Source organism: Nilaparvata lugens, chromosome 7 (genome assembly GCF_014356525.2).
Source record: "Nilaparvata lugens isolate BPH chromosome 7, ASM1435652v1, whole genome shotgun sequence".
NCBI lineage: Eukaryota > Metazoa > Arthropoda > Insecta > Hemiptera > Delphacidae > Nilaparvata > Nilaparvata lugens.
Window position 1 is genome coordinate 8802882 of NC_052510.1, and position 22126 is coordinate 8825007.

Consider the following 22126-nt stretch of genomic DNA (forward strand, 5'->3'; position numbering starts at 1 on the left):
TTATCAATCTCTGGTAAACTCGGAGATTATCACTTTTGAGTTTACCACCGTTTTATTAAAAAATCAAGACACCGGTTTCAGTTGTTACACCATTATCAATTTCTCGTAGACTCAGAGAATATCAGTTTACCAGATAATGGTGTAACAACCAAAGCCGGTATTTCGATTGTTTAATAAACCAGTGGTTGGACAATATCTAGTCTTTCTATTCAGTATGGATAGCTACCACAACATCACCTTCACAACTACTGAGAAAGAGAATCCTCATACATCAGAGCAATCAGAACTTTGACCTCTGTAAATTGAGAAATGCAATCTTTATAAAATGCATGCTTTTCATTAGGAATGAAAACAGTTTTTAAAGTGTATTTCATTAAAGTACAAGATTCAGCATTTATTTACTAGGCTAAAAAAACCAAACTTGTTATTGAGTATCCTATTAATATTGAGTGTAATTAAACAGATTCATTAAGGTTGTGCATTCAATAATTTTTTTTTCGAAAATATTTGTTTTTCTTTTTCTAATCTATTGGACAGGTTCTTAGGACATAATCTATGCAATTGAATATTTTTTATCAGCTTCTGTTAGCTAACAATAGGGCTTCAAAAGTCACTTTTTTGAGGCAGATAGTACACATACCCTACAAAAACTACTGGTCAGAAAAATTTGAGAAAAATATGCACGTCTCCTCTTCAATATAGCAAAAATTACGTCAACTTTGTTTTTGAAAATCTGAAAAAAATTATATTTTTATGCATTTTAAACTCCTTTTTCACATTCAATGTTCGTTCTATAGACTTCAAATTCATAGCAACTTGTAGCGCTGTTCTTGATGAATAAAGTTGATGCTTAAACTTTCCATTTGTATCAAAGAAATGGTCAAAATAGGCACTTGATGAACTGAAACACTTTGATAGACAACTACTGACCTGTTTCTTTCCAATCCGGTCACTATCGAAATGTCCTCGTTCAACAAGCCCATTGCTGAGCTTGGCCAGCCTGCCGACTGTGTTCTGGAAGGCGCAGATCTCCCTCTCCAATCCTTCCAGCTTCTTCAGCAAACTCTGAACCGAATCCTCGTCCTTGCCGAAATCCTGCGAAGTCAGAAGAGGTCGCTTCTCTCTCAACCAGCCTTCGGCTTCGCTGGCTTCGGCATAAAACTGAAATCAAACAGATAACATTATTCAAGAATCACTTCCTGGTGATTCGGAATCCACATTGAGATGTAAGTCCATTCCTATATCTCATCATCATTTGCTTCAATACACACGTACTAGCCTACAGTTCATGAGAGCATCATCCTCAGAGGAAATATTTGGCCTGTTTTCGAAAAAAATCAACTAAATTTGACAGAAATAGAGAGAACAAACTAAACTGCGTTCACAATGTTCCTAGATAAACTAGAGAATAAATTCGTAAGCATTAATAATTATTGTGAACCAGAGAAAATAATTAGAATAAGAATTTGAAAAACAATGGATACATCAAAACTCATTTTCTATACGTTGCAAGGATAATTTGAATTCTTGTGGTTGAGATAAGTAATCAGAATGAGAAGAAAAATAAAATGAGATTTTAAAAGAGATTATGTACAGTACATTAAAACTTTTGATTAAATTAGTCTCACAAACTTCTTTATTATTACCATTGGGTTTATTCTTTAATGTAATTCACCCATTACCTAAAGAAACCCCGTTTAATGATATTTCTTCTTAATTTGAATGGATTGAGAAGAAATGAGTAGGTCTTTCGCTGTCAATAGAATTTATTTTGTAAAATACACCGATCGACTGGTCTGATATAAAGCTTATAGCATCAATAGTTATTTGTATATCTAGAGTGAAAAGTACGACTTTTTCTCCCTGTGGGAAAAAGTTTTAAGCCCGAGACGAAGCCGAGGGCAGCAATTTTCCTGAGGGAGAAAAAGTATTTTTCCTACAGATACCCTGAAAAGTGACCATTTGTGCACTGATTGCAGGCTGCAAAGAATCACTTTTCCGCACTAGTGCGCAAAGTGAGTACTTTGCGTACTCCAGATTTGCAGCATGACAACGCAAAATAGTTAGTAGGTTATATGGAGCATCAGTGCAGCAAAATCAAAATTAAGTTGGTAACAGTGAGTGGGCTGCTATAGTGAGCAGAGGTGCAACGAAGCACAACGCGCTAATTATTAAGTAGATATTATAACCAAGGACAACGACAGCACAGTGCCACCACAGCACACACCACACAGCTGCCCCCCGCCATTCAAACACTACTACATTATTCAGGCAATTTTACCCATAATTACCCACTTTTCATATTCAATGGTAACTGTAGGAAAAATTTAATGTGAAATACGTGCGCAAAGTTCGTTTGCTGCACTCAAGAAACCATTCCGCCCTCGCCTACGGCTCGGGCGTAAACGTTTCTTTCGATGCAGCAAACTGTCACTTTGCGCACTAGTTGCACAAATAACTATTTCGCTCGTGATGTACACAACATTTTTCCTCCATCTACATTTTTTTATAGAAACTGCAAATAAAATCATTCTAATAACTTACGTATTGGTGACAATGATTCCTAACAACATAACCTAAATCTAAAACCTAAAAACCGGTCGTCTGATTGGCACTGCCGATTGCGCTATCTATCGGCAAAAGTTGTAACAATTATATCAGCTGAGCAGCTACCAAAAATGGCTGACTCCAGATCACGCGGTTCAGATTTGAATTGCAGATCAAAAATATTTGTTGGCTGGTATTTTGAATAGAATAAAATATTTTAAAAGTTGTATAAATTTTTATCGTCTACTAATATTAAGAATATAATAATTATCATACAAACATATATTTCATGAGTTAATCAAATTTCTGGCTGTGGTATTGAATTCAGTTGACTCAATGACAGACACCTCTATTATGCTTTCTCATCTGAGCTTAGACCTTCTAACCTACTACAATGTAAGTTTCAAAATAGAGATGCTCCCCATGTTATTTAAATGGAGTCACTTTTACTCCCTAGGGAGTTTTTCTGTTTTTTACTACCGAGAGCGAAAAAGTGACACTTTAGTATTAGGTTTCAGGGAGTAAAGTAAGTACTTTAGACAGTAGGTGGAGGAAAAGATATTTATTTATTGCTACACATGAACTGCGATGTATAAACACGATTTTTCACCCAAACGTTGACAATGAAACTTCATGAATGACAATGAACAAGCTCATGAGACTCGAAAGCGCTCTGGTCCGTAAGTTGACGGATTGTTCTTTAGATTTAAAATCAATGATTGCATTTCGGCATTCGAATGAAAAACTTTGAGCAACTTATAATATTCTATCAGCGATAGCCGAACTGGACAGAACATGATGTTATCTGATAATTATACATTTTTCAATTGATTATGATAATTTTATTTGATAATGATCGATTTTTTAAATTGAAAGTCTTTATGAAATCTCAGTTTTAAAAGAGAATCTTCTTCACTTTACAAATTTACTCTACTTAAGCAATTTACTCAACTTTACCAATCTACTTTGAAACAAATAACAGAGATTTAAGGAAAATCAACTGACCATTTGTGACTCAACAGCATCCAGCAACCTGAGCCTCCTCACACTGGCCTGGTCCTTGAGTTGTCCCAACCGCTCCTGCACTTCCGCGATACTCGTCTCAATCCGCACCGCCGAAAAATGTCCGCTACGAATCATCTGCTGCGCTCTGCTGGCCAACGCTGAAACTACCGGCTCTCTGGACGCTATTTCAGCTTCCAACGCCTGATGTTTCTTCTGCAAACTCTGCACGGTATTCAAACTGTTTCCCAAATCCTTAGACGCAGCAACTGGTTCCTTCTCAGCGATCCATTGCAGTTCATCGTCGGTATCTCTCAGGAACTGGTAGAGTAACAAGGCATCCTCAAGGTTGTCTCTCCTTATCTGCATGGGTTCCTGGAGGGATCTGAACCGGTTGATCACATCGTTGGCTCGATCCTGGATTTCATCCTTCATAAAATGGTTGGAGCTCTGGAATGTGGCCGCTGTGTCCTTCAGTTGAGTGCACGCTTCTACATGACTGGTGACGTCGTTTTCTAGCAACGTGTGACGTTTCAGTAGGTTCCCGACACCGGCTAGATCTTTACCGTGGTCTTCCGACTGTAGCTGGCCCTCAACCTGGATAAATGAGAAAAAAATTTTCATTTATTTATTAACAAAGGAAACTCTCCACAATAATCTTAAGCCCGTATGATGATGATGATAAGAGGATGAGTTTCATACAGTGATGAATAGATCAATAGAGAAGTGATGAATAGCTGAGAACTCGAGAACGAGTAGCTGAAAAAGAGTTTGGCATAAGAGAACATCACATAAAAACTGTACCTTACATTACAGTAATAGCAATCATCAATATAAAACTGTATCTTGTGATAAATGTATGTGATCTTGTGATAACAAGATGGAATATACAATGATAAACTGTCAGATGTTGTGGATCCATTCTTTTTTGAACTTTAGAATTGACATACTTGAGATACTCTTCAAGTAGAAATTGTAGTATACTCAAAAAAGTCAATACTAAATAGACTAGCAATTTTTTTTAAATTACGTCTTGGAGACTCCAGTTATGGAATATAAGACAAGTTAGATCGAAAGGTAAAAATTCTATACAATAAATACTATACTAAGTCAACACTAATTCGAGTCTGAGAGGAGCTCTTGTACACTATGCAGGGCTTTATCAAGCCCTAATAATGACGTCCAGACAAACTTATTTATTTTCCCCTGACCAAACACTGCACAATATCTCAAAGAAATTGGAAATATACAGTGAACATGTAGGTATTAGAGACTTCTTTTATATGTTAAGTATCTGCCATACTCTAAATAATACTTAGTGACATGTTTCCCCACGTTGTGTGGCTTCTTCTGACCTTTCTGACGGTTGTGTCACAGTGAGTAAACTACAATTTCTATTGAAAAATATGTCAACTAGTATATCAGATAAACTTTCACATATAATCTTCTTCTTCTCCAAGTACCGTCTCCATTACGGAGGTTGGCAATCATCATGGCAATCCTTCCTTTCTGCTCAATAGACAATAGGTCAATAGACAATAGGTCTCAAATGACAATAGGTGATTTGTTGTGTAATTAAATGCTTCCCACAGGTGATAGTAGAGCTTTATATACAATATAATTAAAAACATAATCCCAATACTGTAGCCTCAAATGACTTGAATATCTATATTTTACACTGAAAGACATCTGAGGTACTGAATAACAGTTTGAGGAAATTCACGTCTATTAAATTTACATAATATTATAATCTACCAAAAAAAGCTGTCTTGTTAAGTTTTATTTTCGTATTTATTATACTCGTCATTGGAATAAATTATACAGCTGTATTTTGTAATTTTCTTAAATGATAGAATGACGCCATTGCTGTCATGAGCCTATTACATTGAAAAACATAGTTGGCTGGGTATTTTCCCTCCTCTCATTCTATTCAGCACACCCCAGTTTCTTGTATTTTTATTCATTTTTTTTTTTACAAAAAACAAGTGAGTTTTAAAAATATAAATTATAACAATTAGTTTTTGTAAGGTTATCTAGTGCAGCAGCAGAACAGCTTGAGAACTGTCTTAGTATGCTGCACACGTCAGTATGGTAGCTGAGTTGAAGTCAAGTCGAAGCACCCTCGACTTTCAATAGTAATTTGTAGCCCATTTTGACTGTAATTATTACAGTCTCGCATACCTCATCGATCCATGCCTCCAGCTCCTCCAGCGTCCTATTGAACACGAGCGCCTGGTAGGCATCGTTGAGTCGCTCCCTCTTCAGGGCACTGGTCTCCTGCAGTGCCCGCCACGCAGCCTCCACCTCGTCCAGCCTGGCCTGAATCTCGGCGCTGGCGAAGTGGCCGGCAGCTATGAGCGCCTCGCCCTCGGCCGTCACCGCCCCCACCCGACCACGGTTGGCGGCCAACTCCGACTCGAAGGCCGCGTGCTTCTGGATCTTGCTCTGCAGGTTGGTCGGGTCGCGGTAGCTCTCATCACCTGCGATCTGCTGTTTCTGCAGGAGCCAGCCTTCAACCTGCCAACAAAAATCACGATAATTACAGTTTCATTTATTGCCAATTAGAATATTCAAAACATTTTACAAACTCTTTATAATATGACATATCATTAAAAATATAATTGAATAAACATAATTACTCATACATGATACATATACTTGAATAAAATTTAAAACATATATAAAATCTAGGCATCACCAGCAAAAAGAAAATCTTTGCCCGCTGGTGAGAGTTGCAAAACAGTAAAAGAAAAACATAATATTTCGAAATAATGCAGAAAGTTAAGGTTAAATTTAACAATAGTTACAATAGAAACTTTATAACAGCAGAATCATAAAAAATCAAACAAATATTGTGCAGAGAAAAGACTATAAAATGGAAATAAAAGAATGAAAATTAAATTGCTATATTTAATTAGTTAAACAATGAAATAATATAGGTGTACATGGATGAGGAATTGCATTTGACTTACAGCAATCTCACTTTGGATTTTTAACCCCTGTCAACGAGATTATAGAACATTCCATTTTTGCTAAAGGCTACTCTTATTTATTTGGGAATTGAAAGATCAGAACATGAAACCACATAATCATAAATATGAATATGTTTATAAATATATTGGACTTAAAATTGAACAAAAATCATGAAATGTAAATATAACCTATTTTTGGACAATTTCTATCTAAATCTGGGAAAGGAGCAATTTGGGCTTTAATCCTGTTGTTTCTTTCCCAATCATTCATAGTTGAGAATGATATTATATGTATCAATGTATGATGTATGTATAAATCATAAACAAGGAATTAGAAAAATTACTTATTAAACGTTATTTATTTCTTTCACTTACTTTAAAATGGCATTAAAGTGGAGAAAACAATCTATTTTCTGGACTATTCTAATGAATCAGAACTCGGGGGAGGAACAATTTTGGGCTGTGTCTGTTAATCCTCCACCAAATTATTTAAAAAAAATAATTGTGTATCATTGAATCGATAAAAGAATATGTTGAAACATGTCATGAATAAACAATCATCGTCTGAAAATGGAAAATATGAACGGGGCAGAGTGTCTTTATGTTTATTAATAATAATAAAAATGGATTTATGAGTTTGTATTGTTCAATTCTCTAGTTTAACTTATAATTCACTTTTTAATATCAAGATAAGTTATGAACTTAATATTCCATGATTTGTGATATAGTTTCTTTATTCATAGCAAATGAATAAATTGTATTTGAAATTTTAATGACTAAGATTGAATATTGACAATTTTAGTGAATAAATGATTATGAAGTAGACAGCCGTGAACCTCTGAGAAAAAAATGAACATTGAGTCAAAGTAGGAAAAGTTGTTTTATTGTGTTCAATATTACTCAAGTACTGTATAATTCAACATAGCATTGCAAAAGAAAATCAGAAGCAATGTATTATAAGACCTATAAGATAGGGTGGCATCATTCTTGACACAACATCCTTCTCAATAACGAGTACCTTTTCACAGCAATTTTTTCTGAGGATAATCGGCTTCTTTAAACAAAGGTTCAAAGTTCAACTGTCTATTATGAGAAAAAATGTTCATTGTGAGGAGCACTTTGTTTTACAGAAGTTTGACTTTATATCATATTGTAGAGGCCAATCTATATGAGGCGTTTTTCAGAAAAGTCGGCGGGGGCAGGAATCTTTCCGATTGGCTGATAATCAGCTGATTCTCGAACGCCAATTTAATCAGCCAATCGGGAAGCTTCCTTCCCTGCCGACTTGTCTAAAAAACGCGTTGTGTGGCCTGGCACTTATTCAGTAAAATTAAATTTTATAATTTGAATTATATTTTTTTTCTAATGAATGATTTTGAGTTGGAATATATCAGTACTCATACCTCATACATGTTCCTGAGGAACTGGTGAAGCTGCCTGGACTCATGCAGCCGTCGACGCCTGAGACTACAGCTCTCGTTGAGCCGATCTCGCCGGGAGACGACCGCCTGCAGTCGACTGCTGATGCCAGCTGCGTCGTAGTGCTGCTGTGACGACAGCTGACTGCCCAGCTTGTCCAACTCGTCGATTGTGGCCAGCTGTGCCGACACTGTCTTCTCGAACGCCTCGTGTTTGCGGAGCAGCGTCTCCACGCCTGACAGTGAGTCCTAATTGACAAATTAAATAATTAAATAAATGCACAGATGAATAAATAAATAAAATGATTAATGAGAAGAATACATAAATATAAAGTTCATAATGAGAGAGAACACAATAATTATTCTTTATTCACTTGAAAAGAATTTGAAACCACAATACATATCCGTGTTTTCTTTACTTTAATTAATTTCATTGAGCACCTCTTGCTTGTATGATCTATGAAAGAAATGGAACATTGCAAACATTAAACTGTCAATTCTTTTCTAGTTTCCACTTTTTACTTATAAGGAAGTTGAAAACCCAATACATATATTTTCTTTTCTGTAATTCATTTTATAAGGCAGCTCTTGCTTGTATGACCTAGGAATGACAAATAGTCCTAAGAGAGTAATTCAAGCTGCCAAATCTTCTATTTTTCACTTTTCACTTATAAAGAAGTTTATACGACAATGTATATCTTGTTTTCTTTACTGTACTTCATCTTCATTTAGGGTAGTATACCTCACTCGACCATGCCTAGGGGTCCGCATTTTAATTTGGACTTTCCTATTATTTTTTTAGTTGATTATTATTTTATTTTTCAAATTAAGTTATTTCTGTAATTATACATAAGGTAAACTATGTAAACAAACAATTATTTTTTGTCATAATTTTTGTATTGATGTGCAAAATAAATAGATTTTGAATTGAATTGAATCTTAGTATGCAGCTCTTCCTTGTATGACCTAAGAATGACAAATAACACTTCAAACTGTCAATTCTATTTTTCACTCCTCATAAAATAGTTGGAACCACAATGTATATCTTGTTTTCTTTGCTGTAATTCATTTTATTGAACAACTGTTGCTTGTCTAATCTTAGAATTTAATGAAATTGTAATATTAAATATGACCTACCATGTGTGATTTTGTATTATTGTAGTATTTGACGATATTCAACTATATAGTTATATGGGAGGTCATATTATTATTAATAAATTTTAAAATGAAAAAATAATCACTTCTAGCTGATAGTGTGATTCTAAAACTAGGAGAGAGTATTGTATTCATTATATTTTCTAACGGAAGAAAAAACTTATTCTCAATCAAATGGGAAGGGTCGAGCAAAGTAATAGAATAGTAAGTAATTATTGATAAAATTGAACACAAATTAACAAATTTCTATTTCTATGATCTACTCACGCCAAGATCGTCGTTATTGAGGAAAGCCTCCTTGTTGGCCAACCAGTTATCAGCCTGATCGGCTTTCTCCCTGAACAGCTGCAGCTGGTGTGCTTGGCTGAGGCGCGCGCGCCGCTCCTCCCAGGCCGCGCCCAGCGTGCGCCGCAAATCTTCCAGCCGCGCCAGCGATGACTCGGGCACAGGTGACAGGCGCAGGCCCGATTCCTTCAGCGCCTTGAACGTTTCCTGGCGACCGTCTATCTCCGCCTGTCACAATACACATAATTCGTTTTAAATTTGCTGATTTGAACAGGTTATTGGATAAGAACAGTATTGATTCATATACAGTATTCATATTGTATAGGTGCGTACAGACTTATGCGCCACGAACACGCAGATTTCACTTTTCATCAGCTATACAGATTTAATAATCATCAGCTGATGGAATGCGAAATGCTCGTGTTCGTGATGCATAAGTCAAATCAAATCATTTATTTCGCCATTTAAAAAAACAATCACAAATAAAGAGCAAATCAAATATGATGAACAATAAATTTAAACAAAATACAAGTGTTAACTTAAAAATAAGAAAATAATAATACAAAATCATAAATATCTCTTTACGTATGTATATATAATTTACATATTATATAAAGTCAGTACGCAGCTTATTATGTTGTATAGATAATTGGTTTTATTTCATTTTTTGGTTTTAGAGTATATTTTTAAGTTTTTAATCCATCCAAAGACCTAACAATCAGTAAGATTCAAGATTCATTTTACACACCATATCTGGCTACAAAACCAATATGAATATCATACAAAATTATAATAAAAATACTCTACAATAATAGCAATACTAATACATACATACTAACAACAATAATAATTGTTCACATCAATAACTTAGATATTCTTCTAATTAATAGAATGAATTATTCTGTAGGTGAAGAAATAGTTTTAACTTTTTCAAATTATTCAAAGACAATTTTCTAGTAAATTGAGGCAAATGTATTGTATTATACAATGTGGCTTCTCATAGTTCTAGCATAAGTTGATATCCCTTGGTATAGGTCGTTTATGTTCTAAATTTCAAGCCGATTTTTCGTTAAATCAAGCATATTACTGTCGAATACTGTAAAGTTATTACTGTATTGACCAGGTGAGAGTGTAAGAACGGCACAGTATGAGAGACTACCAGCGTCACATAGCTTCACGAAAAAAACTTCTACTGTACTAGAACTATTAGCTTGAGTTAACAGTGAAAATCGGTGCATAAACGCCCTATACCATGGGCGATATATTCTTATGCTATCTTTTCTCTATGGAATCACCATAAATGATACATTATCACCATAAATGATACAGTATCACCACACATGATACAGTATCACCACACATGATACAGTATCACCACAAAATTATACAGTATCAACAAAATATAGTACAGTATCATCTCAACTTGATATGCAACATCATGGGATATCTTCTTATGCTATCTTTTCTCTTTGGTATCATCATAAATGATACAGTATCACCACACATGATACAGTATCAAAAAAATATAATACAGTATCATCTCAACTTGATACACAACACCATGGGATATCTTCTTATGCTATCTTTTCTCTATAGTATCACCATAAATGATACAGTATCAACACATACCCACACACAGACTTGTCTATCTTTCCCTACACATAGACTTGTCTATGTGGGGAAAATTCAAAAGTGTTGAATATTTTTTTATTTATGTCTGTACAGAATTTGTGGATAAAACGATATTTGATTTTAGTATCAACACAATATGATACAGTATCATCTCAACTGGATACACAACACCATGGGATATCCTATTAAGCTACAAAATATGATACAGTATCATCTCAACTTGATACAAAACTTATTCTATCTTTTCTCTATGGTGTTATTTATAAGAACAATTCGACCAACCTTCCGTTCATGGTGTAACTGCAAAGCAGCCTGCGCTTCGGCAATAGTCGCAGGTAATTCTCCCGAATGTATACGCTTAATGGCGTCCGTAACCCACAGCTCCAACTCACGCAGATCGGCGCTAAACTTGTGCGCAGTGTAGGCGCCGTTCAGTCGCTCTCTGCGCATGCGTCCTGCACTCTGCAGTTGGCGCCATTTGTCCTGGACGTCGACCAGCATCGAACGAATTGGTGAAGCCATGTCGGGGTACTTCTGGACAAGGCGTTTGCATTCGCTGTCGTGGTCCTGTAAAGCAATTGGTACGGTTTAGTTACAAGAGAAGTTTACATTTAAATTCAAAGTAATTTATTGTTAAAAGCATTTTTAAATGTTACAAAAACGTCAAAATCACATCAATAGTTTTTGGCAAAAAATAAAAAATATAGAATAAAAATTCTTAATACAATAGTTCCTATCAATTCAAAATAGAATAGCTTATTACTCTCTAGATGTCATAATAATGATGAAAAAATAATAATGGCCATAATGATGATTAAAAAACTCAATAGCCTGGTAGCATATAGGTGCAATAATGATGAAGAACATAATACAACCATAAAATACATTTGAGAATCGTTGAAATTCAAAATTTCTGAATAAATATCTGGTTTTCTACAAACATTTGAAATACTACTTTGAAAATCAAGATACATTAACATTAATTAAAATCGCATAACAAATACAATAATTTGAATGGTATTTTTACTTCACAATTTCACAGGATACAATAATTTGTAGATATTGATAAATTAATTTGAAGATATATTCACTTCATAACTATATTTTTATCAATCATATCAGAGAATACTCCTTGTAAGAAATTGAATGATCTGCAGATGGTACACTGCAATCGAACATCTTGTTTGAAAGTGACCTTTTAATCTTGTAGATTGGCTATTCTATCATCTTGTCTTTCAAATCTGGTGTTTGAAAGAGACAATCTTCAGTTCTATTTCACAGCTTGTAGTTGTACTATTTACAGACTTCTTCAATGCTGACCAGCAAAATACAATTTGGTGGATGATTTGCATAGAATAAGTTTTGATAGCCAAGAATCAATGTAAACATACATGATCATGTGAATGTAGTAGATCTTGGAGCTGCAAGACCGATTTACAGTACCCACCAACATATTTCTATTTAATTTCCACTGTCAGTTTCACTTTCAGTTTCCACTGAAGATGATGCCAAGTATGGCGTTGAAACTCGAGACTGGTTTTAAATAAACTTATTTTTGTGGACTTGTTAATATTTGAGTAATATTTCTATTTTCTTGCTAACATATTTCTAGATTAATTCTATCAAGACTATGGTTAGTGAGTTTGACTATAAAGCAGTGTTGAGACACCGTACCTTGAGCTTGCCCTCTATAGCAGTCATATCGCGTTCGAGCGCATCCTGCTTGCGTTGCATGTGTTCCACTGCAGCCAGGTCGCGACCCGTGTCCTCGCTGGCCATTGCTGCCGCTTTCTCTGCCACACGCTGCGCCGTGTCGTCCACGTCGCGGCTGAACGAGTGGATCTCCAGAGCTCCTCCCAAGTGCTCGCGGTACTCGCCTAGGGCGCCTTGTAGTGCTCGCCATCTGAAAAGCAAGTCAAAACGTTTTATTGTCAGATCTATGAAAAATGAGTTACAAATTATACCTTTGAAAGGTACAAAAATATCTAGTAAAGTTCATGAGCATTCTAAAGGGAGCTTCCTAAACTTAACACAAACTTGCAGTGCGCGCACTCTGCAAATCAAATGGAAACGTTCTATTGTCAGATGTATGAAAAATGAGTTACATTCTAGATTTTAACAAGTACAAAAATAGATGTTAAAGTTCAAGAGTATTCAAAGGCTTCCCAAACTTGAAACAAATCGATTAAAATCATTGAGAAAAAATAATTTCATTAAAATAGTAGTAGGCTGAATGTTTGTAGACATTTGTATTAATTTATATATTTATCCATAGAAATTGACAATCCAGGTGTAAACAACAGGCATTCACCCAAAACTGCTTTTAACCTTAATTTAAAATGAACAGTCCAGAGGTTATGTAGAGTTCATGATTTGATTTACACATAATTTTCAGTCCAAATCATTTATCAACTGGAATTAAAAAATATATAAATTTATTTAATTAGTAGAAGAAATACGCTACTAAGATAAGGTTCAGGATCAAGATAATGTTATTCATTAACTTGAATATAGGAAATGAACTGATAAGTCATATCAATCTATTTGTAAAGAGCAGTACAGTATTTACAAACATCAAAGATGATCCAGAAAAGGTAAAAACTGATCAGGCAAGTTTAAAATTTTATAGGAAAGTTGAAAATGATTTAGAACTTTCAATTTTCCCTCACTTATAACTGAAATTCTCCCTTCTCTGATGCCCAGTCCTTCAAGGTTGACTGTTTAGAAATTATTTACTGTTTGAAGTTCAGTTTTTGTTTAAGTATAAACTTGATACAGTTTTTATTGAAATGTATACGTTATTTTAGTTGTTTTTCAGGATAATTTATTCACAGCCAAAAATAAAAATCTTTATAATAATATCATGTGACCTGGTTGGCTCAGGTCTGGTGTCAGAGTTTTCAGGTCGCAACTGCTCGATTTCAGGGCCTCTTACATGACATATCGACTATTTTTATCCAGCAAGGACCGTCGATAAGGGTCCGGTTTCAAGTGTATTAGTTCAAGTCGTCACTCAGATTAACGTGTCAAGTTTCAAGTGTATCAATTCCAGTTGTTATGTATTGAACCATTATGTATTTTGTTGTACTTTTAAGTGATTTTTTTTCAATATATAATGTATTGTTTTTGTGTATTATTTTTAGGCAAAATAAATTTGATTTGATTTGTTGACTCACTTATTATTGAAATGCTCCCTCCTCTGTTGGACGGCTCGCGTGTCACTGCGCCCCTGGCGAATGAGCTTGTCAGCCAGTGAGTTGATGGCCTTGATGCGCGAGTCGTCAACGCGCATGTCAGAGTCCACATCATCCAGTTTCCTCTGCAGCGCCAGGCAGTGCTCGTAGTCCCGACCCATGTCTCCTGCCTGCACCATCATCTCCTTGTCTCTGATCCACGCTTCAATTTTCTCCACCTGGTCAACAAATCAGAATTAATAGATGAATATATGGAGATAACCGACATAATATTTGGACAATTCAAGGAAAAATTAGTAAACTGAAGAAGTTTTGGGCAATAACCTGTTTTTTTTTCTTTTCAAACTATTGTATTGTTTGCTCTAATAAATGGATGAATGAATAAATATTCAATTTCATCCATGGTTTTCATGATAACTTGAAGTGTTGGACAACAATCTAATCGGTAACTCGAGTGAATATTTATTTATTTCTACAAGAGCATGGGAGACTAACATACATTACCCCCAAATCAGTCTCCACTACTATTTGCAACCAAATTGACCATGCAACTAAAATATAAAAACACTTCACATGAATGGGCTACTTTTTTACAAATTAATAAGAACAATATGAAAACTTGTAGTACCCTTTATTATTTAAAATATTACAATAACTAGTTTCGACCATAACTTAGGGCATTTTCAAGTTGAAATTAAATCTTTAAAACATGTTATCTTTTATAAATGTTAATCTATAAATCTTTTATAAAATAAAAGAAACTGAATCAAGTTATTTACCAAATAATTTATTCATAATCAGTATACATTGTCTTCGAACACAAACAGTTCCATGTCTACTCTAGCTACACAACCAGATTTCAACTTGAAAATGATCTAAGTTATGGTCGAAACTGGTTGTAATATTTTAAATAATAAAGGGCACTAGAAGTTTTCATATTGTTCTTATTAACTAAAAAATATATTCTAGCAATACAGTGCATGCAGTCCTTCAATCCTTGGGCGTTAGAAGGTGGAGACAGCGAGTACAGGACAGAGATTCATGGAGAAGGCATGTGGAGGAGGCCAAGGCTCTTCAAGGGCCGTAGAGCCAATGAGTAATAGTAATACAGTGCATGCAACCATAGAGAAACAATAGCGTAAATAGATATCCCATGGTATAGGGAGTTTATGTCGCAACTTTTACTGTTATCTCAAGCCCATAGTGCACGTAGTTCTTTCCCGTGAAGCTTTATGACGCTGGTAGTCTCTCATATTGTGCCGTTTACACTTTTACCCGGTCAAAACAGTAAAAATTGACAGTAATCGGTTTGAGATAACAGTAAAAGTTGCGACATAAACGCACTACCAAGGGATATCTACTTACGCTATTGTTTCTCTATGATGCAACTTACACAAGTTATAAGTATAAGCACAAGATGTATACGAAAAGTATAAATGATATCAAGGTTTAGTAACTTTGAGATTTTAAGGTCTTACAACTGTAATAAATTGATGTTAAAATATTCATCTTCTTAACTGCAGTACTAATTTATAACTACTCAGCCACTTGAATCTTAATTACTCAAGGTAATTTCAAACATTGGAATTTTGGGAATTGTTTATTTAATGTATTTATTTTTATTCTATACTTTGTAATGATTGATTTGATTTTGACGTTGTAGTAACATTTTCAAATGTCTTTAACAATGCATTGTTTTGGATTTTAAATTTCCAATGAATTCAAAAACTACTTGACCGATCGAGATGATACTTTCGGATTAAGTTGTGGGAACATTGGTAGAGTTTTATGACTACGATTTCGTATATATTGACGACAAAGACTAGTAAATATACAGTAAGGCCCGGTTGTACAAAAGCCTGTAAAATTCTAACCGTGATTAATTTCACGAGAATCAATCAGAGAAGGATTTTTTCGAAAAAGCCTTCTCTGATTGGTTCTTGTAAAATTATTCACGATTAGAATTTAACCTGCTTTTGTGCAACCGGTCTTAGGTCCGTTACTACAATGGAAAGATTACTAATGCACTGACCTGGTTGTTGAACTCGAGTATATCCTGAGCCTCCTCAAGACCGCGCCCTCGGTTGTTGGATTCCTGTAGCAGGTTGCGCCAGGCGGTCAGCAGGCGGTCAAGGGCCGTTTTGATGTCACGTGACCCTTTGTGCTTCTTCTCTAGTAGCATGTCACCTGAGCAAAACAGAAATCATGGTTATTCTTTTTGAAAATAATCAATTAATTTTATTCATCAAGAAAGGAATAGATGCTCGTCCATTGCAACAGGTTCATACGGCCGATCAATTTTTCGATCCGAATTGAATGGGATTTTCCGGCTCTATCCGGCCAAACTAACTAGACGAGCTGAGACAACAACTAGTGTTCCTAACCTAAAATTGTTCTACAGTCTTGTTTGTTTTTGTTTTTTTAAGTTGTTCTGTATCATAAAGATATTTTACAAGCATTGTTCTATTTCAATTACGGCTGAATATTCAACATATCATCATACTCTATAATTGTGTCATAGCGTTCATCCTCGAATAACCCTCCAAAGTCATCGAACAATATCATTCTAAGTTTTTAGGATAAACCATAAAATACTTCTACTTTTGTTGATATTTAGTTGCTAAATAAATATTAATAATGATTTTTGTGTGATGATATGATGAATTTAAACAGTTATTTTAATGTGTTGGGGGAATTATGAGATAATCTATTCTGTTACTAACAACAAAAAACTTAATTCAAGTGGAAAAATGTAGAAAATTCTACTGATGTGGAATTAGAAAGAAGAAATAATTGTGTTATAGAATATTAATATTGTGATTGTGGAATGTAATAAATAAATAGATAATTGATAATTCGTAGGTGCTTTCAAATAGCATAATCTCATCGAAATCCATTTGATGGATGAAATCTTACAGACTTTGTAAGTAAATGAAATCTTTAAGACTTTGTAATTAAACACACAACGAAGAATCACTTTCCCTAAACTAGCTTGCCACTTCACTTTCTGGCAACCAGCCAACTACTGAACTGGACTGACTAAAACGGTTCCAATGAACGACCGTAATCGGCCGAGTTGACGGCCGGCAGATTCGACCGATCCAACGGCCGAACGGATCGGTTGAATACGGTTCCAGTGGACGGTTACCCTAGGGCTATCTGCTTTGTCGAATGATAGACAAGGATATCAACACCAATGTTAATCAAATACTGCCATTATAACCTGGACCTCACTATAGTTGATAGACTGTGATGAGACTAACACTTACCCTTGTCTTTGATAGTGGTGATTCGTCCTTGATTAGCAGTGAGCTCAGCCTGGAAGGCTTGATGTTTCTGCAGTTTCTTAATTTTGTCTTCAAGACTGCAAACTTCTCCTTTACTGGCTTCCACCTCCAGCTTCTTCTGTTTCTCGTCTATCCATGATTCCGCCTAGAAATGAAGAGTGAATAATAATACAATTTTTCCAAGTTAATAAGAACAATACAACATACAAGAATACAAAATCAATAATCAATTTTTGTGCCTGGGGTCAGTCCATGAAAACTTTTGTTATTTTATAGAGATAGTCTAAGTAACAAACAAAGTCAATAAATTACAGTTGTTCAGCTTTACTTTGTTCACATACTAGTAGGGTTCTCTCATCATGAAATGATTGTGACTATTTCTTATGGAAATGTAAAAAAATCAACTAATCTACAATTATTGCAAAACACTTTATGTGGAGTATTATCCTGTTCAACAAAAGTAGCAGGCTGAGATATCGGAATATTAAGATATTGTGTAATTATTGTTTTCAAACCATCTTTAAAAAAGTATTAATGATTTCAATTTATACTGAATGAATTGGCAATCAAACTGACAATGAATGAATGAACGAACAGCCAATCATCCAATTGAAAAATTGATTAATAAATCATCAATGAATGAATAGATGAGTTACTGAACGAATGAATGATTGAATGAATAAATGACCGAACTATAATTATTAAGATGGCTTATTCGGCATGTGCCCAGTCCATATTGCAATATGGTATTAGGGTATGAGGTGGAGCATTAGACATCCATTTCAATGAAATCTCCGTAATTCGAAGATATAATTTAAAAGCTGCACTTGGAAGACCAAGACGATATCCCAGCCAAAGCCTTTTTGCAGAGTTCCCAGTTTTAACAGTGAGACAACTTTATTGAATGAAAAAGACTAAGAAATTGTCAAAAAACCACTGATTTATTGATAATTAGAAAGACCGGTTTCGGTTATTACACCATTGTCAATCTCTGACAAACTCTGATAATTGTTTATCAGAGATTGACAATGGTGTAATAACCGAAACCGGTCTTTCTAATTATCAATAAATCAGTGGTTTTTTGACAATTTCTTAGTCTTTTTCATTCAATATGAATAATTACCACAATATCAACTTCTCAACTACACAAAAAGTGAGACAACTTTACGTGAAAAATTTAATTCTAGCCGTTCATAAGTATAAAAATCTTTTTGAAACTAACATTCCGTCGTATAATCTCCGTTCATTATCTCATTACCGCATTTCTGGAACAAATTTGACAGTATGCCGCAGACAGTACATATACATGAGTAATAAATTGATAAATATTTTACCAGACCAATTAATTTCAGATAGATTTAATAAATCAACCATTAAAAATAATTATAGAAAGATGGATCAGAAGTAACAATGTTTTTCGCCTTATGTACAGTTAGAATCTACTTTATTAAAAAAACTTTTCTCTTTGATATTATTTTCACCAAGTTACATTTTTTCGGATATTATATTACTACAATTATTGTTATTTATTTATTATTACTGCTGTTTAAATAAAATGTTTAATCATCTTTTATGTTTATGTTAAATTGAATGACATCTTTTGGTACTAGTTGCTAGCACACAAACTTAGGTTTTGCTGACAATGCCATTTAAAAATTCAAGTTTAAATTTTATTTTTATTCTGTATAAGTATGAAGTATTTTTTTTATTTATTATTGTTATCTTTATAAATGATTTTGATTTTTGAAATTACTGACCTCAGCAACATCTCTGACGAACTGCGCATGCAACAGTGCATCTTCGATTCGTTGCGCACGCGCAGCACACAGTTTCTTGACGGCAGCGCGACGCGCGACCACTTCTGCCAGCCGCCGCGCTATGAGGGCGCCCTCAAAGTGGTTCTGCGCCAGCAACTTGTCTCCGTGCTCCTGCAGAGCTTGCACTTTCTCCTCCTGCGTATTCAGCAGCTTCTCGAACGCGTCGTGCTTCTTGGCGTGCGCTGCTACTTCGTCCACTGAGTCACCTGCACCATAACACACAATTATCATTTTCAATTTGCTATCACGTTTTCATTTTCGAATTAAAATTGAAAATGATGGTTGAATTGTATTTATTTATTCACAAAAAAACTACAGATTTTTAAAACATCAATAATAATGTACAAATTTCAAGAAGATTATATCGTTGCTTAAACTATTTCAAAGTACCCTGTTTATTTATTTATTTTCAATTGCAACTTTTCACGAGTATTTTAAGCCCAGGTGATAATGAGGGGATGAACGCTTCCATTTGTGATGATTTAATGAATGAATGACGATGAAATGAAATCTGAGAACGAGCACCCAACCGATACAAAATGAGAGTGAAATAGAATCCGAATTACCTGACAATTTCACAATAAGAATCACTTGTTACTTTTTACTATCTAGTCAAAACTTATATCATTCATACCCTCTACATTTATACCCCATTAATCTTTTGTTTCTTTCATTAATCTTTTTTTTTGTTTCCAACTTTATTTAATTTCTCACATAGATTTGATTCAAATCACATTTGATTTTCAATTTTTTTGTTTGTTTCACTTATATTCAGACTCATGGTGGTCATGAAAATCCATTGCTGATTAACCAATAAATCACATCTTGCATTACCGAACAAACTCAACCAGACAGCACCGATGAAGATTAATGCCGCATCATAAGCGAATCACACAATTTTTACATTTTTTCAATTTTAGTTCTAGTCGGTCGTTGACATCTTATATCAGGAACAAAACAGGAGATAAGACTTAGTGCGAGCCTTACGATGTAAGATATGTCCGGTTTCACCCAGCTCGGTTAAGACATTCGAACAGTATCATACTGGGTACGCTTTACAGGAGTGCAGTGGAATTATCAATAGCCATAGAAACAATAATATGGTTATATTAGTGCAATTAGTCCCCTCGTACACTAGTAAACTGTCTCCTACCACATTAATGATGCTGACATTATTAGGTGAATATCACTGTATTTCAAATAATTACGTCATCAAATTACGTCGTTTCAAAGTGATTCAAGTGAATGTTTTAGCATAGAGAAAAGATAGCATAAGATATTCCATGGTATAGGGCGTTTAAGTTCCAATTTTCAATGTTATCTCAAGCTGATAGTCCTAGTAAGTATTTCTGGTGAAGTTATGTGACGCTGGTAGTCTCTCATACTGTGCCGTTCTTACACTCTCACCCGGCCAAAACAGTAATAATTATAGACAGTAGTCAACAGTAATTGGCTTGAGTTAACAAAAAATGTGCTTGAAATTTGAAAAATAAACTGTAGTAAGGGATATGCTATATTCTATGCTATATTTCCTCTATGGTTTTAGGCAAGAATATAACTGAGAATAGAGGATTTGAACTGACCGAAATCGATGCCAGCGAGACTGGCCTCCTGGGTGGCGCAAAGCGTGTCGATCTGTTTGGCGTCGCGCAGAAAGAAGTGCAGGTCGATCAGTTGGTCCAAGTGCACCTTCTTGTGTTGCCAGGCCGAGTGCAGTCGTTGTCGCTCCTCTAGCAGCTGACCGAAACGCTCTTGGATCTCCTGGAAAAATGAAAGCAAAGAAAAGTTACAAAATGAGTCTCTCCTCCACCTGCTTCTGAATAAAGCATTGGCTGAAAATGAGTTAGAAGAGTATTAAACTATGTGTAGAAATTTAGTTCCAAGGATATGATTGGGAAGGGGAAAAATGTTCAATGAGATTTATATAAATAATTTGTTCATTGTTTGATGTTTGTGAACTTTTTATGAGCGTTCAAACTGTTTGAAATTTAGCTTTATGCTCGACAAAATAATGTCTTTTTTAACTTTGAGCGCCCATAAAAAGTTCAAAAACGTCAAACAGAGGATCAATTTATACGACTCTTAAAATTTTTTTTCTTTTGAGCCTTATCCTTAGAATATATATATATATGCATATGCATACATAGGCCAAAATTATAAAAAAAAAACATAATTTTAAACTTAATATTTCAAATACTAATAGAATTTAGAACGTTCTGGAGCCACTGACACGCATCTTCTCCAGCATCATGGAGGGCCGACAGCCCTCCATGATAGGAGTATTGTGGACACTCAGATATAAGGTGGTTCATTGATTGGATTTGTCCACATTGGCACAGAGGATCAGATGTGTATCCCCATGCTGTCATCAGCTCAGCACATCTTCCCACCTGCGTCCTGAACCGGTTAAGGCCACACCACTCTCTACGTCTCAGCTGGGTGCCAGGAACAATGTCATTTGGGTCATCCACAAGGCCTTTGTTCCTGACCTCTCCCTGCAACCATCTCAGTCTCCATAACTCCCTTGCACTTCTAATTTCCTCTTGCTCGTCAAGTCTCAAGTATCTTCTTGACTTGAGGCGCCTTGGTGGAGGGTTAGCCAAATCTCTTGAGACTGGGAGATCCTCATGAATGTGTTGTAACTGGGAAATGAGTAAAAGATAGTATCCTTAGAATTAAATTTTGACTGATTTTAAAATAGAATCTACGTTTTTAAAAAATATCGAAAAATCAATACATCTTGAAAATTAAGGTCTATGAGAAAATGTACACTGGACATTTTTGATGGAAATTTCATGTAGAATCTATGATCTTCGG

At 34.9% G+C, this 22126-nt stretch overlaps 1 protein-coding gene across 1 annotated transcript in view; it reads right to left on the reverse strand.

Annotated features, from left to right (window-relative positions):
• The window catches only part of LOC111057644 (spectrin alpha chain, non-erythrocytic 1-like), a 404931-nt gene that overhangs the window by 25615 nt on the left and 357190 nt on the right, over positions 1-22126 (reverse strand). Inside the window, 12 exon segments of the mRNA XM_039433618.1 lie at positions 931-1161; positions 3553-4146; positions 5731-6066; positions 7925-8188; positions 9362-9607; positions 11294-11578; positions 12686-12914; positions 14188-14423; positions 16238-16392; positions 17475-17637; positions 19250-19515; positions 20893-21070. Coding sequence (XP_039289552.1) covers positions 931-1161; positions 3553-4146; positions 5731-6066; positions 7925-8188; positions 9362-9607; positions 11294-11578; positions 12686-12914; positions 14188-14423; positions 16238-16392; positions 17475-17637; positions 19250-19515; positions 20893-21070 — 3183 coding nt within the window.